The sequence below is a fragment of the Trichomycterus rosablanca genome, chromosome 24 (assembly GCF_030014385.1).
Source record: "Trichomycterus rosablanca isolate fTriRos1 chromosome 24, fTriRos1.hap1, whole genome shotgun sequence".
In the NCBI taxonomy this organism is placed as follows: Eukaryota; Metazoa; Chordata; class Actinopteri; order Siluriformes; family Trichomycteridae; genus Trichomycterus; species Trichomycterus rosablanca.
The window spans coordinates 17,909,104-17,928,056 of NC_086011.1; the positions used below are offsets into that span (position 1 = coordinate 17,909,104).

The 18,953-nt window shown below is 41.0% G+C and overlaps 2 protein-coding genes across 3 annotated transcripts; one reads left to right on the forward strand and one right to left on the reverse strand.

Annotated features, from left to right (window-relative positions):
* The first annotated feature begins 1,716 nt into the window (after positions 1 to 1,716).
* Positions 1,717 to 13,907, forward strand: si:dkey-202e22.2 (netrin-4). 2 transcript variants are annotated; one of them, XM_062986773.1, is made up of 10 exons: positions 1,717 to 1,872; positions 7,857 to 8,269; positions 8,374 to 8,721; positions 9,363 to 9,489; positions 9,848 to 10,036; positions 11,034 to 11,250; positions 11,330 to 11,457; positions 12,264 to 12,332; positions 13,197 to 13,367; positions 13,483 to 13,907. In XM_062986773.1, the coding sequence occupies exons 2-10, from the start codon at positions 7,895 to 7,897 to the stop codon at positions 13,617 to 13,619; spliced, it is 1,761 nt and encodes a 586-aa protein (XP_062842843.1). In that variant the 5' UTR covers positions 1,717 to 1,872; positions 7,857 to 7,894; the 3' UTR covers positions 13,620 to 13,907. The 2 variants fall into 2 exon arrangements, with proteins under 2 accessions (XP_062842843.1, XP_062842842.1); XM_062986772.1 differs by lacking the exon at positions 1,717 to 1,872 and adding an exon at positions 7,416 to 7,498.
* chchd4a (coiled-coil-helix-coiled-coil-helix domain containing 4a) lies at positions 13,869 to 16,855 on the reverse strand. The gene is made up of 3 exons (XM_062986774.1): positions 16,749 to 16,855; positions 15,949 to 16,047; positions 13,869 to 15,524 (listed from the first exon to the last, which is right to left on the reverse strand). The coding sequence occupies exons 1-3, from the start codon at positions 16,768 to 16,770 to the stop codon at positions 15,208 to 15,210; spliced, it is 438 nt and encodes a 145-aa protein (XP_062842844.1). The 5' UTR covers positions 16,771 to 16,855; the 3' UTR covers positions 13,869 to 15,207.
* Between the last annotated feature and the right edge of the window lie 2,098 nt (positions 16,856 to 18,953).

Genomic DNA, 18,953 nt, shown 5'->3' on the forward strand with positions numbered 1-18,953 from the left:
ACCAAACAGTCATGTGGTTATATATGGCCACCATGCACCAACGCTTTTAATGGGCGAAATGTACACCATCAGAAAAAAGGTTCTGATTGTTTTATGAGTGGGTGAAAGAAAGCAGTACCCTTACAATGCCTTGGCGGGGTTCATATTTCAAATTGGAAAAAGAGGACATCAATGGCGACCCTGTAACCACTGGCTAAAGGAGTCAGCATAGGTACCATGTGGTCACCCAGTCTCTTAGATCTTGCAAAGTATAAAGGTTAGAGGGCAGAACCCTGGTGCATGTGTTTTAGACACCTACAATTACTTTCTCATTACATACAGTGCATTAAAGAACATTTCATACACTGCATTAAAGAACAAAGAACAAAAGTCAAAAGCAATCAGAAAATTACATAGTGAAAAGGAAAAAGTTTGGTGGGGGCAGAACAGGGTGTGCAGTCATGCCGGGGCCCACAGCATAAAGGGAAATCATGGTCATCAAGACCACTAATGTCTTTTGTCAACACTGAATTATACTTCATGCATATTTATACATAAATTTGCACCCACTCGCTACTGAGTATTCCAGTTCATGCTTTATAAACACCTTTTAAACAGGCTTTTGCACCAAACCTATCATGGTTCTGTAACACTTCCATGGTTTGTGTCAGTCCATGTGCTTAGGTGTAAGAATGAGTGATTGTGGACACCTCAGTTCAACAATTTCCTGTCACCCACCTTCCTTCTGACCTTGGATGCTGGGATATCAACATTCAGCACTTTCAGCAGATGTAAGATTTACAGCCTGGGGATCTAAGATGCATTAACGTCTGAAGAGTAAATCAAGAAAGGGGTCAGAACAGGGACAGAAAGTGTTTTCATACAATTTGGAAGGAGAATATACCATATACCAGAGAAAACACTCTTGTAGAGAGACAACGAAACCCCTGTCAACCCACCTCCTTCATGCCCAGCCCCATGTGCCTGTTTCGGATGCTCTGCCAGGTCAATAAAACTGCCTAAGATTCGAACTAGAGAGCGCCACCTGAGCACCACAAGGGGCATTACTTTAAAAATTTGGTTGTACAGTAACTCAGGCAGAGCCTGAAGCACTGCAGACTCCAGGAAGTGCAGTATGGTTGTGTTTTGTTCTGTATTATTATTTTCCTTACATGATTATGTTTGCACAGATGTGAATGTGCATGCGTAAAGCTAAAGCTTTACTGGATATAAAAATGTGGGGTTTGGCTTAATAGATTTAAATCCGTTGAACCAAAACATTCTTTAAGTTTCAGCTTCTTATTAGTTAATAAGGTTAAAAAGTATTCGAGGGCATGATCATGTTGAGCCTGTCATGCAGAGGCTCACAGGCAACCGTTCAGAGACATGCAAACTAATGTAATGTACAATTATATAGAATTAGATGTCATATTATTCATGTAGCATTGAAGTCAAATGCTTGCTTACATTTGTAAAGGACGTGTGTGTGATGACAGTGTTGGGAACTTACATATTCTGTCACTTAATGATTAGATTATTTGCCAAAACAACTTCAACAATTTGAGTTTTGTTGTGTTTCTCATTTGTATCATTCAATCAGGAGAAAAGCATGACCCCCCATACAAGTTTATGTACGTTGTTACCTCACTTGTACATTAAATGAAGCACTAATAATAAACATGCACACTTTATCTTATACAATTGTTTTTGGCAGTGGGCTACAAATGCACAGAAGGCAACTGGTCTGTAACGGTGGCTCATCTGGACTCAATCAGCGGTGGCTTGGCTGACAGCTTGATCTGTCTCATTTATCCTCTCACATCAAAGCACTAAAGTAAACGTATTACCCACACTAAAAACGACATTTGCATGGGTTTTACACACACACACAAGGTAAGGTTTTCACATGGAACACTCAAGGTCACTGTAGGAAACTCTCTGACCCCCAACAACCACACGGTCAGACACACACACACACAGACAAACATCAGTCTTCAGGATTGCTGGAAATGAAAGGCTTCCTTCTTAATTTAAAGCAATTTTAGGAAATCTGCCTTTCTTCATGCACCATATAGTGTAATGTATTAAGCAACATTAAAGTTAAATGTGATGATTGGGAAATGTGGCTCCTGGTACTATTATTTTATCCCATATCCCAAAAGCATTCAGAAGGTGGATTAGCTGGTCTGAATTGTGCAGTAATGCTCATTTTTTAAATATATATACAGTGTATCACAAAAGTGAGTACACCCCTCACATTTCTGCAAATATTTCATTATATCTTTTCATGGGACAACACTATAGAAATGAAACTTGGATATAACTTAGAGTAGTCAGTGTACAGCTTGTATAGCAGTGTAGATTTACTGTCTTCTGAAAATAACTCAACACACAGCCATTAATGTCTAAATAGCTGGCAACATAAGTGAGTACACCCCACAGTGAACATGTCCAAATTGTGCCCAAATGTGTCGTTGTCTTTCCCTGGTGTCATGTGTCAAGGTCCCAGGTGTAAATGGGGAGCAGGGCTGTGAAATTTGGTGTTTTGGGTACAATTCTCTCATACTGGCCACTGGATGTTCAACATGGCACCTCATGGCAAAGAACTCTCTGAGGATGTGAGAAATAGAATTGTTGCTCTCCACAAAGATGGCCTGGGCTTTAAGAAGATTGCTAACACCCTGAAACTGAGCTACAGCATGGTGGCCAAGGTCATACAGCGGTTTTCCAGGACAGGTTCCACTCGGAACAGGCTTCGCCAGGGTCGACCAAAGAAGTTGAGTCCACGTGTTCGGCGTCATATCCAGAGGTTGGCTTTAAAAAATAGACACATGAGTGCTGCCAGCATTGCTGCAGAGGTTGACGACGTGGGAGGTCAGCCTGTCAGTACTCAGACCATACGCCGCACACTGCATCAACTCGGTCTGCATGGTCGTCATCCCAGAAGAAAGCTGACGCACAAGAAAGCCCGCAAACAGTTTGCTGAAGACAAGCAGTCCAAGAACATGGATTACTGGAATGCCCTGTGGTCTGACGAGACCAAGATAAACTTGTTTGGCTCAGATGGTGTCCAGCATGTGTGGCGGCGCCCTGGTGAGAAGTACCAAGACAACTGTATCTTGCCTACAGTCAAGCATGGTGGTGGTAGCATCATGGTCTTGGGCTGCATGAGTGTTGCTGGCACTGGGGAGCTGCAGTTCATTGAGGGAAACATGAATTTCAACATGTACTGTGACATTCTGAAACAGAGCATGATCCCCTCCCTTCGAAAACTGGGCCTCATGGCAGTTTTCCAACAGGATAACGACCCCAAACACAACCTCCAAGATGACAACTGCCTTGCTGAGGAAGCTGAAGGTAAAGGTGATGGACTAAACCCAATTGAGCACCTGTGGCGCATCCTCAAGTGGAAGATGGAGGAGTTCAAGGTGTCTAACATCCACCAGCTCCGTGATGTCATCATGGAGGAGTGGAAGAGGATTCCAGTAGCAACCTGTGCAGCTCTGGTGAATTCCATGCCCAGGAGGGTTAAGGCAGTGCTGGATAATAATGGTGGTCACACAAAATATTGACACTTTGGGCACAATTTGGACATGTTCACTGTGGGGTGTACTCACTTATGTTGCCAGCCATTTAGACATTAATGGCTGTGTGTTGAGTTATTTTCAGAAGACAGTAAATCTACACTGCTATACAAGTTGTACACTGACTACTCTAAGTTATATCCAAGTTTCATGTCTATAGTGTTGTCCCATGAAAAGATATAATGAAATATTTGCAGAAATGTGAGGGGTGTACTCACTTTTGTGATACACTGTATATATATATACAGTATATTTAGTTTATGTTTAAGAGAACTAAAACTAATACAGCCCATATTTTACAGCAGATGTGGGTGCCACATATCACCAGGGCTCTGGAAACATTGGTTTAAACCTTGCCTTTGTAATTCAGAATGCACCGGTCCTGCACATGAGGCAATTAAAGGGGAACATCAAGAGGTAGTTGCTCCAAGTGCCCTGGTCTGAATTAAACTTATCCCCCACCAAGCTATCATAAAGGTATATTTTCAGAATGAAAAATGTAAAAGCTTTTGCGAAAACAGTTTATGTTTAGAATCCTCCACCCACTAAGGAATATTTTATTTCTTTTGGCCGGTGTTCAGTCCTGCTGTTCTTTAGGTTGTTTTCAATCAATACTGTAATGAGCTGCTGAAACTAAGCCTGGCATGCGATCTGGATCAGTCCCAACTGTTTGCTCTGCACAATAAATCCCACACAATTGCCCCCACTTCAATTAACTTTATAGATGTGATTCAGGTCTTGAACCACAGTGAGCAGCCAAATATAGATTCTGGTATGCACATGTGGTTTTCATTTTAAACATTTTACAGCTTTGTCCTATTGAATGGAAAGCTGGAGGGTTAAACCCCAACCCCCTGAACAAAGCCTTAAACCCTTAGTTGCTTGGATTGTCTTAATTCAAAGTCACTGTAGATAAAAGCATCTGTGTAATGCTTAAGTGTAAATGAAAGTGAAAACCTCATCTTACTGATGGTTTTGTCCATTTCTGTCATGCTTATTGCTAATATAATTATGCAATCTTGTAGACATATTGACAGGAGAACAGGTTGAACATTTCTAACATGTCAGTTTGTTTTGAAAACAATCCAAAAGTAAAAATCCAACTTCCCAGTTCAATTCTTCTGGAAATTTATAGATCAGGTGCAATGGTAAATGTTGGTTAAGTGGTGTACAACAACTAAAAGTTTGCACTTGGCAGCAGTGTACAAACTCTAGTTATAAATCAGACTGGTTTCCACAAGAACACAGCTTTTCTTAATGCATAGTGCTCAGTGTGGTGGAGCATACAATGCTTTCCTAGAGATACAGTATATGTGCTTCCAAATTTGTGGAACGCCTGGCAAATTAATCTGTTCCTGTTTCAGCCTGACAATGTATGTCAATGATAATGTGAAAGCCTGCCAGAAGGATCTGCCAGTCTGTTTTGCCATCAGATTCTTCAAAACATTATGTTTCTACAAAAGTGGTAAATTAATAAAAAAATTGGGGGTAAACAATGTTGGAATTTAAACAAACTCATTTTGTGAATGTTAGTAAATCTGTTATTTTAAACTAAAAGGCAGCTGCAGCTTTAAATGACCTAAACAAGAGCACGTAAAACCAAAGCCCTGTTTTTATTGCATATACTTTTTGGCAGGTGTAAACGACTTTGATGTGACTTCAGCAGAACGTCCTTTGCCTCTTGCTTTTACTACTAACCATAAAATTGAAAACCACCATGGGTGGAATGTGTGTTGAAAACACCTCAATATATCCTCAGCAGGAACTCAAAACTTGAACCTCCTACTTATAGAGCACATGGATTTTATTGCAGGGCTTTACTATTAGAGAAGGAGGTCTGTGTAATTGTGACTTAAATGCTCAGTGCCTTCAAAGAATTTAGTAATTAAAAGAAGTTTACAAGGAACCTCACTTTCTAAATCAGATTTATTTTTAAAGTAAGACCAAACATAAAAACTGCATGCCCTGAAAACAAATAAAAATCGTAAAACTGAAATGTCAGCAATTCAAGCTCTGCAGGTTAGTTTGGGAGCAGTGATGATGACCGATGTTTCAAATCAGAACTGTTTAAGCTTTCTAGAAAGAAGGATTTTATCCATGATGACCCTGTACTGTGCAATATTTATTTACCTATCAACCCTGTCTGGTGTGACTGGTGCCTTGGTTGCATTTACAATCAAACTCCTTAAAACCAGTGACAGGAGGGAGGGTTTGAACCCAGAACCCCTGTTGCTGTGCAGCACCCAATATACCAGCCAGACAAGTCAAAGCACTTTTTTTTTTTTTTTTTCATCAGAGCTCCTTAAGCAAATCTTTTAGAAATCTATAAGCAAATCTAAAACACAGAAAATTGCATGTGTTGGAGTCTTTGTTATTATGATATAGTCACTTCAAATTCAATATTCAGTCCACAACCAATGAAAGCTAAAAAGAAAAGCCCATAAGAGGAGGAAAAGATGCAACAAGAGGCTTTGCTGCTTTTTGTACCTCATAGGTAGCAGGGACGGTATTTTATAAGCATGTCTATGACATAACCAGTGCGTGTAGGTACAGAGTAAGTGGACCTAATAAATGTCATGTCATGTCATGTCACTACGCAGTCATCACTTTGCGATGGTTGACTGCACAGATGGGTCAGTTTTCTCCAGCGCCCTGTGTCCCTGTTGATAATGCAATGCACGTAGTGATGTTTTCAGTCCTTTGAGTGTTAAGTCCCTCCACAGGTCCTGTCACAACTCTGCCCTCGATGGTGTGTTATAGGGGTATCACAGTATCATGTTAATTGCTTTGAGGAGTCTAGTTCTTGATTTAGGACGCCACCCTTTGTGTACCAGTGCCACTGCACTGCACTGTGAATAATGTCCTGTGGGGGCGCTGTTCTCACTTTATTTCTCTCTGTATCAGAGCTTTCACTGTCACTGTGCAATCAGCGCTCAGCTCAGCAGCACACAAAAAGATCTCATCCGCTCATCTGGGACAGTCCTGCACCTTATTTATACCGGTACTGAGTCTAAACCAGTCGGATGTTTTCGGTATGGATCGGTATGTCCTTATGCAGAATGAAGCAGCAGTGGCAGCAGTGTAAACTGGACTCGCATTGAAATAAACCGCTTTGACAGGTGCCTGAACGATCTCGAAATGCGATTTTATGGATTTCTATTTAAAGTTAAATAATTTGCTATTACAAGTGATTGCAAACAGTGATTTTTGGGCGATTTTGAATTTTTAAATATTGAATTTTACCTGCGCTCATTTTTGACACTGAATAAAGGAACTGTGAATGGAGAGCCGAACGGACCGGTGTTGCTCTGAATCGGTTCATCTGAGGTCAGCTTGAGTCTGCGGTTATTCGGTGAATTGATGAATCGGCTCATTTATGGTGCGCTTTTGTCTGCAAGTTGATTGTGTGAATCGGTTCATTAACGGTCGGCTTGTGGCTTTGTGTTGATTCAGTGAATCGGTTTATGAACGGTCAACGTAAGTCTGTGCAGTTAATTGATAAATCGCTCATATATGGTCAGATTTTGTCTCTTTTGTGATGTTGTAATCCTGAGTTATTTATACCCACCTTGCATATCCTCTTAAATTCTGTAAATCAGCTCATTCACTGTCTGTTTGAGTCAGTACAGTGACACTAGGAATCGATTCCGTTAGGGTCACTCTTAATCTGTACAGTTAGGATGTGAATTGGTGAATCGGTTCATTTGTGGTCAACTTGTATCTGTACAGTTACTCGTTGACTCTGTAAATTGATTTGTTTACGACCAGTTTATGTCTGTTGGTATGATAATGAGTTACTAATGAGTCGATTCTGCGATGGTGTGATTCGGTTCTTTTTCACTTGTGTGTAAATAATAAAGTTCCAAAAATGAAGGGATTTTGGTCACCCCTCCAGTTTGTGGCGATTCTTCTGGGATTTCTGCACGGAGTAGCAGGTAAGCACCAGGATGAAAACATAATGAGGTTAATTAATTAATTAATTAGTTAATTAAAGTATTTATTAAGGGTATTATGTATGAATTGACTTTCCTATGTGTAGTCAGCAACGTTTTTGTTAAAATACGTATAAAAGTAACATATTAAAACTATATTTAAACTATATTAGTACCCAAATTATCATCATCAGGGTTGGGGTAGGTCTGCAGAAGGGTGTACACCTTGAACAGGGCGACAATCCATAAGGGCATCACACATTTACTAATTGAATTATTCAAACCCACACCTACAGTCACATTTCAACCCAAGTCCAGCCTACTGTTTTTAATCCCATTTGATGTTTATTATTTCTGCCAGCAGCCTCCAGATGTTCCGGTCATGCTTGCAGCCCTACTATGGGCAACCTGGCCAGTGGCAGGACCCTTTCCACATCTTCCAACAGCTTTCATCATTCCCCTGCATTGATGGTGGACGACCCCTTTGCCAACCCGAACACTTGGTGGGAATCGACTGCAGCAGGTGGACAGGATGAAATCCAGCTGAACCTGGAGTCCAGGTTCTTCCTGACCCATGTAGTGATGGTTTTTCACTCGCCTCGTCCTGCTGCCATGAGCCTGGAGCGCTCACAGGATTTTGGGAACACGTGGGAGACGCTGAAGCTCTTCGCTGACAACTGTAGTGCCACATTCGGGGTGCTTGATGATGTTAACCAAAAGGGGGCACTTTGTACTTCCAGATACTCTAGCGCCAAGCCTTGCACAGGTGGAGAGGTAAGACAGGAGAGGCACTCCATATCTGCTTTATTGTTTCAATTATGTATAAATTGACTTCTGGTTAAGCTATTGAAATTTTATGCTACTTTATTGTTCCTCAGGTCATATTTCGTTCCCTGGCTCAGAACAATGGCATAGCAGACCCGTACAGTCCTGCAGCTCTGTCCGTAATGACCCTCACCAACCTGCGCATCCGTCTCCTCAAACCTCATCACTGTCCTGCATCACGCTTCATTTCCTCAAGGGGACAACGCAATGCTTCACCCCAGGAAAACAGCATCAGATGCCTGCCCAATTCATCAGGGTCACATCACAACGCCACAAGGTCTCATTCTGACCCGTACGCCATCTATTCACTCCTGGCACTAGGAACATGTCTGTGCCATGGGCACGCAGAACACTGCCTTTCGATTGGAAAAGGGCAAGATACGCTACCAAGCAGTGATAAGGTGAGTAAATGTGTAAACAATGCACATAATCTGATAGGTGAATAAACTTTAATTTGGAAATATAACCCCTGAGAGAGGGATGAGTGGGACACAAGCAAATCTTCCACCCAGCCCCGTCCAGTTCAGAGTATTCTTTTATTGTGCTGCATGTAACTTTAGAGACCTCTCTGGTAAAATAATGCTACTGCAAATAACTTTCTAATAGGGTTTTTTTCAAAAGGTGAATAGGGGTTACATTTTGGCTCTAATGGTTACAGGGTAAACTGCAGCAAGACATTGTATAATTCCCAGTAACCATGATATCTTTATATGGGTGTCATGTTTTAATCTGTGTGTAATAAAAGAGCATGTATATATTATAATTACCTGAAATAAGTAATAAAGACAATTAAATATTGACCAGAGCACCATAAAAGGCACATATAGATCAATCTGATGTTCATGAGTGGTGGTCATTACTCATTTAAGTAACACCTAAGCTTGTTGTACCAATCTATGATGATATAGGAGTTCAAAAAATGAAACCAGCTGATATAATCTACTAAAAGTCACGTACTGCAGCTTTAACATATTGCTCTGAAGTTGAAGCTCAGTCCAAAGTTCAGCTCTACCAGTCTGTGATGTGTTTGTATTGGTTACAGGTGCAGGGTGCGTGTGTTTGTACTCACCACACTGCAGGTACGCACTGCGAAAGATGCGCTCCACTGTACAACGATCGACCCTGGAGGGCGGCCAACGGGAGCAGTGGAGAACCGAACCCCTGTCAGAGTAAGGCGGTCACCAGGTGGCTCACAAATAAAACAAGGGGGTGTAGATATTGAACTAAAGCAGCCGATAGTGTTTTTCCCTTCGTAACCATGGTATGTCATGTTGTCGTTTGTGATGAGTACAGATCGGGGGAGTGAAGGGTTTTGTGGTTATGTCTATAGCACAACTGGCAGGAGGAATGTAAACAAGCCAGCCCAGCTCTGCATTTTCTAGATGCTGTTATCATATCAATGATACACTTGCTTTGTTCACATTTTCTCCACATTTTCTGCCATGTTTTTGCATCAGATGTCCAAACCTTTGCACATCGCCCAGTCAGTTCTACCCTGAACATCATTTGTTTGCTCTTTCTGTCTAGAATGTGAGTGTCATGGCCATGCACGGAGCTGCCACTTTTCTCAGCGGGTGTGGAACTCCACCAGGGGAACCAGCGGAGGCGTCTGTGATGACTGCCAGCACAACACGGCGGGCCGCAGGTGCCAGCGCTGCCGCCCAGGCTATCGACGCCACTCGGCTCGCCCTATAGACTCTCCACAAGCATGTACACGTAAGAGAGAGAGAGTCAGAGTCAGTTTTATAATACCACAATATAAACAATCTAAAATTCCATCTTATGATCCCACCATAACCTACTGTTCTGTACTAATACTAATAAGAACATAAGCAACATATATCCTATCGCTAACACTGTTGGGCCCTTAAGCAAGTCCCTTAACCTTTAGTTGTTTATGGCTAAAAGCGTCTGCCAAGTGCTGTAAATGTAAAATCTTTCATTGCACATGTGCGTGGACCATTTATTCATCCAGTTATCTACAGACCAGATAAGGCGCATTTGTTCAGCCCTGATTAACTCGGTAGAAGATTTGTCTTCGAGGCCAAGTCAAATATTTTTGAAAATAGTTGAGATGGCATGGAATGTCCAGACGGGTACTAATAAGGCTTGGCAGCTAAACAGGAGGAGGAAGGATGTTATTGTTCAGGATATTGCTGTTGAACCATGTTGGGAGTATAAACCAAGAATTCTCTTTCTTAATACGTTGATGCGTTAATGTCTAATCTGGAATTTTTGCAAAGGGGAATAGCCTTAAAATAGCATTCCCTTCTTATGAGGATGGTAATGAGGTAAATGTGTCAGGTGGGAGGTGCAGACAAATTTACTAAACAGACAGACAGACAGACAGACAGACAGATAAATATATGTTATCCACTTAATTTACAATGGTTATCGTACATTCCAAATCTTTTTTTCTACTATTAAATAAATGGTCGTGTAACTTGAGACCCCAATAGTGAAACTGCACTTATACGCAGCTAGCTGACAAGCTTAGTTGCTACAAGACTGTAGTAAATCAGCATTAAATACACCATAGGTGGTGCACCAAGCTGACATACTAATTAGTACAGCAGTATGTGGTTTGGGACACAGCCAAAAATGGTGATTGTCATTTCAAGGTGTTAGTGCATGGCAGGAAAACATGAGAGCCCGTACAATATGTATGTGGAATGCTTTAACAACGCTGGACCTTGGCTCTCTTTTTCTGCAGGCTGTTGGTGTGACCCAGTCGGCTCAGTACCCGCCAAGTCCAGCGGTGAGGCAGCATGGTGCCACCCCAGAAGTGGCCAGTGCCACTGTAAGCCTGGTGTCGGGGGCACCAGCTGCAGCCACTGCCTCCCCGGATACTGGGGTTTTGGACTGGAGGGCTGCAGGCCCTGCACATGCCCCCTGACCTGTGACCCAGTTACTGGTCACTGCTTCGATAGGTGAGACACATTTATTCATAAAAATAAATTTAGTTATTTTACAGTGCTGTTTTAAAGTTTAAGTTTTTTTTTCTTCCAGCAAAACCAACACAGAATTTTACAACATTCCCATCGGAGGTAAAATCCATGACTTAACCCACTTCCACCCTCACAATGAGGACAAGACCTGGTCCAAGGAACTCACAGTCTCTGCCCAGTATTATACAGGTTAGTTACCAGAACACTGTATACATGCAATTTTATCAGCTCCACTTACCATATAAAAGCACTTTGTAGTTCTACAATTACTGACTACAATTACTAATCTATTTTTCTACATACTTTTTAACCTGCTTTCACCCTGTTCTTCAATGGTCAGGACCACCACAGAGCAGGTATTATTTAGGTGGTGGATCATTCTCAGCACTGCAGTGACACTGACATGGTGGTGGTGTGTTAGTGTGTGTTGTGCTGGTATGAGTGGATCAGACACAGCAGCGCTGCTGGAGTTTTTAAACACCGTGTCCACTCACTGTCCACTCTATTAGACACGCCTACCTAGTTGGTCCACCTTGTAGATGTAAAGTCAGAGACGATCGCTCATCTATTGCGGCTGTTTGAGTCGGTCATCTTCTAGACCTTCATCAGTGGTCACAGGACGCTGCCCACGGGGCGCTGTTGGACTATTCTCAGTCCAGCAGAGACAGTGAGGTGTCTAAAAACTCCAGCAGCGCTGCCATGTCAGTGTCACTGCAGTGCTGAGAATGATCCACCACCTAAATAATACCTGCTCTGTGGTGGTCCTGACCATTGAAGAACAGCATGAAAGGGGGTAACAAAGCATGCGGAGAAACAGATGGACTACAGTCAGTAATTGTAGAACTACAAAGTGCTTCTATATGGTAAGTGGAGCTTATAAAACAAGTTGGTGGTTTTAATGTTATTGCTGATCAGTGTATATGACGTCAAGATTTTCACATATTAAGCTTCAGGGTCAGGAGGTTGGGAAAGTTATGTTGTGTGTTACTATACAGGGAAATGCAGCTGTAAAGAAAGAAAGCTGAAAGGTGTGTCCGATCTGTGCAGGATGAAACATTCCTACGGTAAGATCAGACTAATCTGCACAATTGTGTATGCTTATTAAATTAGCTAGAACTTATATCATGATACTCTGATACTCATAAAAGACCTGAATCAGTATTACCGGGTTAACTGCATTGTTTAGTTATTTTCATTTCATTTTATGTCATGTCATACATAACCTTACTTAGAGACGTAGAGACAATTAAAAACATCACAATTACAGCTATTAAATAGCTTGTCGACATGTAAGCAATGTCTAAATGTAAATCTAGAGACCTCATGACCCCAGAATTGTCCAAAAACTTACCTTTGGAGAAATGTTCACCTAACATTCTCCTCACTTTGTAGGGTCGGAATACGCCTGTCCTGTTCCAGGCACAGCTTTTGTTGTTTCCCACAACCTGATTATCTTTTTATGCTTGTAGATCATGTTATTAACTATTGCAAGGTCATTGCAGTTTTATTTTGTTGTGTGTGTTTGTTTACTGACGTATCCCATGTTAAAGAAGGGAAATTTGGCCTTTGTGTTACTTTAAACTGGTTATATTTAAACCATAGCAAATAAAGACAGAACCAAAACGTTAGGACTCAAAAATGTGAATGAAAGAACTATTTTGTAACAGCTGTGCCTGTGAGGAGCAGACAAGTTATCTGTAGCTTGAAGACCAAGACCAGCTGATTAAAAGTGGAGTCAGGTGTAGCCCACATCTGTATGTATTAAATCCTACTTCCACACTGGCCCCTTCAGAGACAAGACTGAGTTTAAGGCCATACTGGATTCATTACCCCTGCTGGAATGTTTTCTGACTTGATGTATATAAATTGGCGCTCGTGTGTTGGAGCTGATTTTGGTGTAAGTATTAAAACCGGACCTCTTCCAACAGTAATCAAAGCCAGCGTGCTGTCGGCACACGATAAAGGTACCCATGTGGTGGTGTTGGTTAAAGTGAGGAAGGTTCTGCGATCGGGCATGGTGCCACTCTCCCAGGGAATGCACAGTCTGTATCCGCTGTCCTGGACCAGCCGTGGCTGTACCTGCCCCATCCTTAACCCAGGTAAGGAAATTCCTTTATACATATGTGTGTGTGTGTGTGTGTGTGTGTGTGTGGGAAAGACAGACAGATCTACAACCAATACGTAATTACATAATAATTACACAATCTTCCTCAGGAGGAGAGTATCTGCTGGCAGGTTCAGAGGAAGCAAAATCCGGGAGGCTGCTGGTCACCATGAAGAGTCTGGTAGTGCCATGGACGCCAACCCTCGGCTCTCTCGTCTCTAAAGCTCTGCAGCAGGGCTGCATATAAAGGGAACTACAGCGTGGACACTTTAAATGGGCGCCCGAAAATACAGTAAAACCTCAGAAGAGGCTCAGACCTCAGATACTGAATAAAGTCTGATCAGATCACAGGTATCAGCAGCATTTCCACCAGTTACTAAACCTGTATTCTCTAACAGCCAGTCATACAGCACTAATGGTAAAAGAATATCTGACTTACCCAGTACATCGTATTTAATTTTATACCAGTTACTTGATTTTCCTCCGAGTTCTTTTTGAATAGTTTATTTTTTGTACATTTGAATTAAAAAAAATCAACGTATTCGTCCTCCTGTCGTGGTGTTTGCTGACATTTGAGCATTTTTATTATAGGTATCGATTTAAACCCTTAAAGAAAATAAAACATAAACTAAATTTTGTCTGGGGTTCTCAGAATACAGGGTGAAGGTCAATCTCGCCCAAAAGAAAAGGATCAGGGACTACAGGACCCATGCAGCACCCACACTATCAGATGTAGCAGTGATGCACGACGCAGTTGATTTCACTACACAGTAACTCTACACAGATGAAAAGAGGACTCTTTCAGATTTAAGGCTTTAGTATGACAGTAAAACAGTATGAAGTTGCATCAGAAACCACATACGAACTCACACGTACATATTGATGAAGACACAGCAATTTAGAACAAAACTAGAGTACTGGAGTAAACTAAATTAAAGCAGAATTAAAGGTCTAGAATCAAAATCATTCAGAGGTCAGAATAAATAGAACAGTCATGCATTCTGCATTCAGTGCTGCTTATTCATTTATCTTCACTAACCACTAAATGATTCTGAACCAGCTGGAAACACTGGGCACAAAGCAGGAAAACATTCTGGACAGGGTGCAACACCCACACACATCTATTTAATCACTTAAACCTAGGAGACATTTAGAGCAGCCAACACATTTTTTGTAAGTGTCTGGTTGTGAGAGGAATCCAACAATGCCACTAAAATACATTTATTCATCTTCAATAAATACTACATCTTGATGAGATTTGCACTGACAGCAAACTAACTCAGGGCATCACACCTTGAACCTTATTATTATTATTGATTATTGGCTGCCAGTGCAACTTATGCATGCGTTCTCACAATGAGAATCCATGTCGCTGTGCATCACCCAAAAGAACTGAGTGTAGTCTGCAATGAAAGTCACCTGACAAGCCTCTTACCCTTATTTAAAAACCTGTACTGATGTTATGTTATTTTAATTAGTCTGTAATGCAGTCACAATTAAAATGATTGCTGCACCTCTACAGCGCATGTACACAAGGTTCTGAAATAAACAGGACAAAATAATTAGCAGTTGGATCAAAAAATCATCGCTTATCTCAGTCCTTCATTTGTTCTCATTTACTTCTACCAGTGCTCACATCACACATCTGTAATAATCAAAATCAACATCCACGAGTGGCTCATATACGATATCTCCTCGTGTTCCTGTTCATGTCCATTGTCCATGCTCTTCTGACTCTGAGGTTACCCAAGTGCCTCTTTTCCTCTCTTTGGAAGTCAGTAAAGAGGCGTAGCTGTGGTTCGAGGTGCTGAGAATTAGACCGTAAATATCTCATATTAGCTTGTTGATGGGTTTTCTGTGCCCGCTGTTGCTTCCTCTGAGCCCGATGCAGAAGCAGAGTCAGTGGCATCGACTGGTGCCGCGTCAGAGGGGGGGCTGTCGTTCTCGTCCTCTTGAGGGTAGAGTTCGGGATATTTCTGCATGCACTCCTGCATGCCGCGGAAATATTCGATGCACTCCGAGCCCTTCACCTCCTCCTTGCTGTAGTGGAAACAGGAGAAAGCGTCCTTGAACTGCTGACCGCACGGACCACTGGCCATGCCGCCCAGGCAAGGACAGTTCCAGTTAATGTCACCGTTGGGCATAATAAGACCTGCAGGAGGAACAACATGGAGACAATAGGCAAGGTCAGTTTGAGTGATTCCAGAGCCTACTCAAAGCAGGAATACATCTTGGACAGGGTGCCAATCCATAGCACGGTATTACAGACTCACTAATTCTCTTGCTTACTCACATCTAAGTGCAATTTGGAGTAGACAAGGGGGCCATGGAGCCACAATATTGCATTCCCAGTGAAAAGGTCATTCACAGGCTTAAACAAACTTAAAACAAGCAGTATTTAAACACAAAACAGTGACACAGTGAGTCATGTGTACCATATACTTGCACCACCCGGATCTTTGGCCATTAACCATCAGCTGATCTCGCTACAGGAAAATCAGCAAATGATTTTAGCATTTTACATCCTAACATATGGCGTCTTTATTAATCTAATAATAAAAGTGTGATGATCTGACCATGATCTTCATATGGGTCATTGGGGTCATCTTCTACAAGCTCAGCGTTGCTCGGTGCTTCATGGTCTTCTCTGGTCACAAAGATGATGCGATCTTTACCTGCCAAGAAAAACAAGCAGCAGGTTTAGTTCATACAGAATGTTTGCAAATCTGATTAACTGGGTAAAACACGACCAACTAACAAATTCAGTTCTAACATAAATGTGTCAGGATCAGACATCTGTACAGCTTTACAGCCTTTCTACTTGTAATGCTTGTTGTTTTTGTAAAATATATTCAGTTAAAATAGCCATATTTATATTTACATTTACAAGGAATTAGAAAGTCATGACAGTTGAAAAGCATCACAGAACTAAACATTATGCACTACCGTTAATGATTTCTTTTATTAAAAAACCCTTCCGTTTTAAACAAAGAATAGAATTCCAATAATAAAAGAACAAATAAATGTTGCAAAAATCAATCAAGCTTAATTACATTTTAAACTTAAATTAATTTGGTTTAGATGAAAACTTGATCATTATATCGCTTTACTTTATTTCCCATCTGTATTCCGCCACGTCCCGCCTCCTATGCCGGGATTGACTTGTTCCATGCAATCTTATATAAATACGACCGCCCCCACCAATCACTGCACAGGAGCCACACCACTGACCAATAGGAGTGCAGAATCAGATGAAAGATGAATACGGGTGTGAATAAGCTAACACATGTGGGCTAAAGCTCAATGACATTGAGAAAAAGAAAACAAATGGAGAGAGAATGTGTAATACAGATTATAAATCATAATTAAACATTACCTTCCTCTCTGCAGTATGACATTTTTGCTACAACGCAAAAAAAGTCAGTCAGCGAGAAAATATCTTTAATTCCCGTTTAACTGATTGGTCCTGAATAACCGGCACACACCTGCACTAGTAACAGCATGAAGAAACTGCAGTGAAAATGCAACCAGCAGAAACTGCACTTTAAGTTCAAAATAAAAGTCCTTACCTTCGTATAAAAAGGTCTCAGAAATAATATTTAAAAATAAATAAAATATTACAACACCTGAAGGAAAACTGGACGTGGTGGAACATGCCAAACTCCCAGACAGAGACCGGAGATAAACTTTAATGACGGGTCTCCGAAACCCAAAAACTGTGTTTCATTAGACAGTGTCTCATTGTGAATTTATATTCCTGTTTTAGGCCAACATGAATGAGACCTGATGTAGTGTTCTGCTTTTCTAGCCTAATAGGTTTGACATTCTGGCTTTTCTGCTCATCACGGATGTAAAAAGTGGATATTTGAGTCACAATGTCAGCTCCAACTACATTTAGATTTACATTTTCGGCATTTAACAGACGCTTTTTTTAACCAAAGCAACTTACAGTGTTGTGACAGTATATTGTCTAAGCAATTGAGGGTTTAGGGCCTTGCTCAAGGCAGTGGCGGGGCTTGAACCAGCCGCCTTTCAATTACTAGTCCAGTTTCTTAACCACTAGGCTACAACTTCCCAGTCTAACTAGCTAATAATGTCACTTAGATTAAATTTATCCTCCTTGATTAGATTTCTTTATGGTAAATATTAGCTAAATCTCGTCGTCTGTATTTCTAAATTTTATTACACTGCTGCCACATGACCGGCTGATTGGATTTATACACGGATGAGCTGTATAAACTATTTTTAGATGACCTATTCTGAAGCACGTTTACACCTCTTATTGTTTAGAGATCCCCAATAAGGCATCAGAGCAGGCCATGTGTGAATGAAGGACAGATGACGCTACGCCAGCAGCATCACAGAGATAACAGAGCAACAATGCAGCATCATGAATCCTGAACATGTCAGGATGTTTTAATGGGGTCACACTCAACAAATTTAGGTCACCTTCAAAAGCAAAGAAGGTTTAACGACCGGCATCTGTAAGCGTCATATATTTGACAACATCAGAAAACTTGGGATAACAGTCCACGCTGGCTAGCTGTTAGCACTCATGCTGCACTGACCATTAAACAAAAGCATCAAATGTTAAACCTTGGTGGGCGTGTTTGGGTAACGGGTGGGGGATTATATAAAGCAGCCAAACAGGATTAAAAGAAAGGATTTGCTCTGAAAGGTTGCTCGTAGTTACAGTGGTAACACACACAGTTTGAAGTTAAAGGGATTGAAAGGCTTTCTGTCTCTGAGCTAATCCTAAAAGAATCCTGCCAAAAAACAGTCCACTCTCACCGTCTACTGCCAATACTCGGCATTAACGTAACAGATTCTTTGGGTTAGTTTCTAATAAACCGTTACTGCAATGATTACTAATGTGGTCTATTCTCCATCCAGGTCATATTAATAAAAACACATTCTGCCCTAACAAGAAGCACGAAACAACTGCTCATTTTTACCATAAATGCACAACACCAGCACCAAAATCCTGCACCTAAACCTTGACATAACTGTAAACTATGGTAAAGGAAGCATCAATGAACAATACACTCATAATCATATTTTACAGGATAGAGATTTATCTTCTATTAAAAGATGCAACAAAACAGTAAATAAAAACACACACAAGTAGGTCAGCAGTAATACTATTTGAAAAGTAGAACATTTGTCTGTGACAGAACATATAAAGGACTGATTCTTAAATACAGTAAACCCAAAATGTTTATTTTTCTTCTCTCTCACTGATCAGCAGGTTTTATCAGCAGTTACAGAAAATCTTTCAGTTTTTAACTAGTCTTAATAAATACAATGGTTTACATTTACAAGCATAAAAGTACAATCTTTATAAGTGTCTGGCTGGTACAGGGTTTTTTATAATCGTTCTAAACTTTCTGACACATTACATTGCCCTGAACACAGGTTCAAGTCCATTTCTAACTGAGCCAGTTTTACCCCCATAACATACGCTTGACACTATTTGCTCTAAAACGTTTAAAGTTACACCACTCTTCACTTTCATTCAGTACTGATTTACTGGGATTTATTTTCAGGAATTGTATGAAGTGCACAAATGTTGAATTTACAT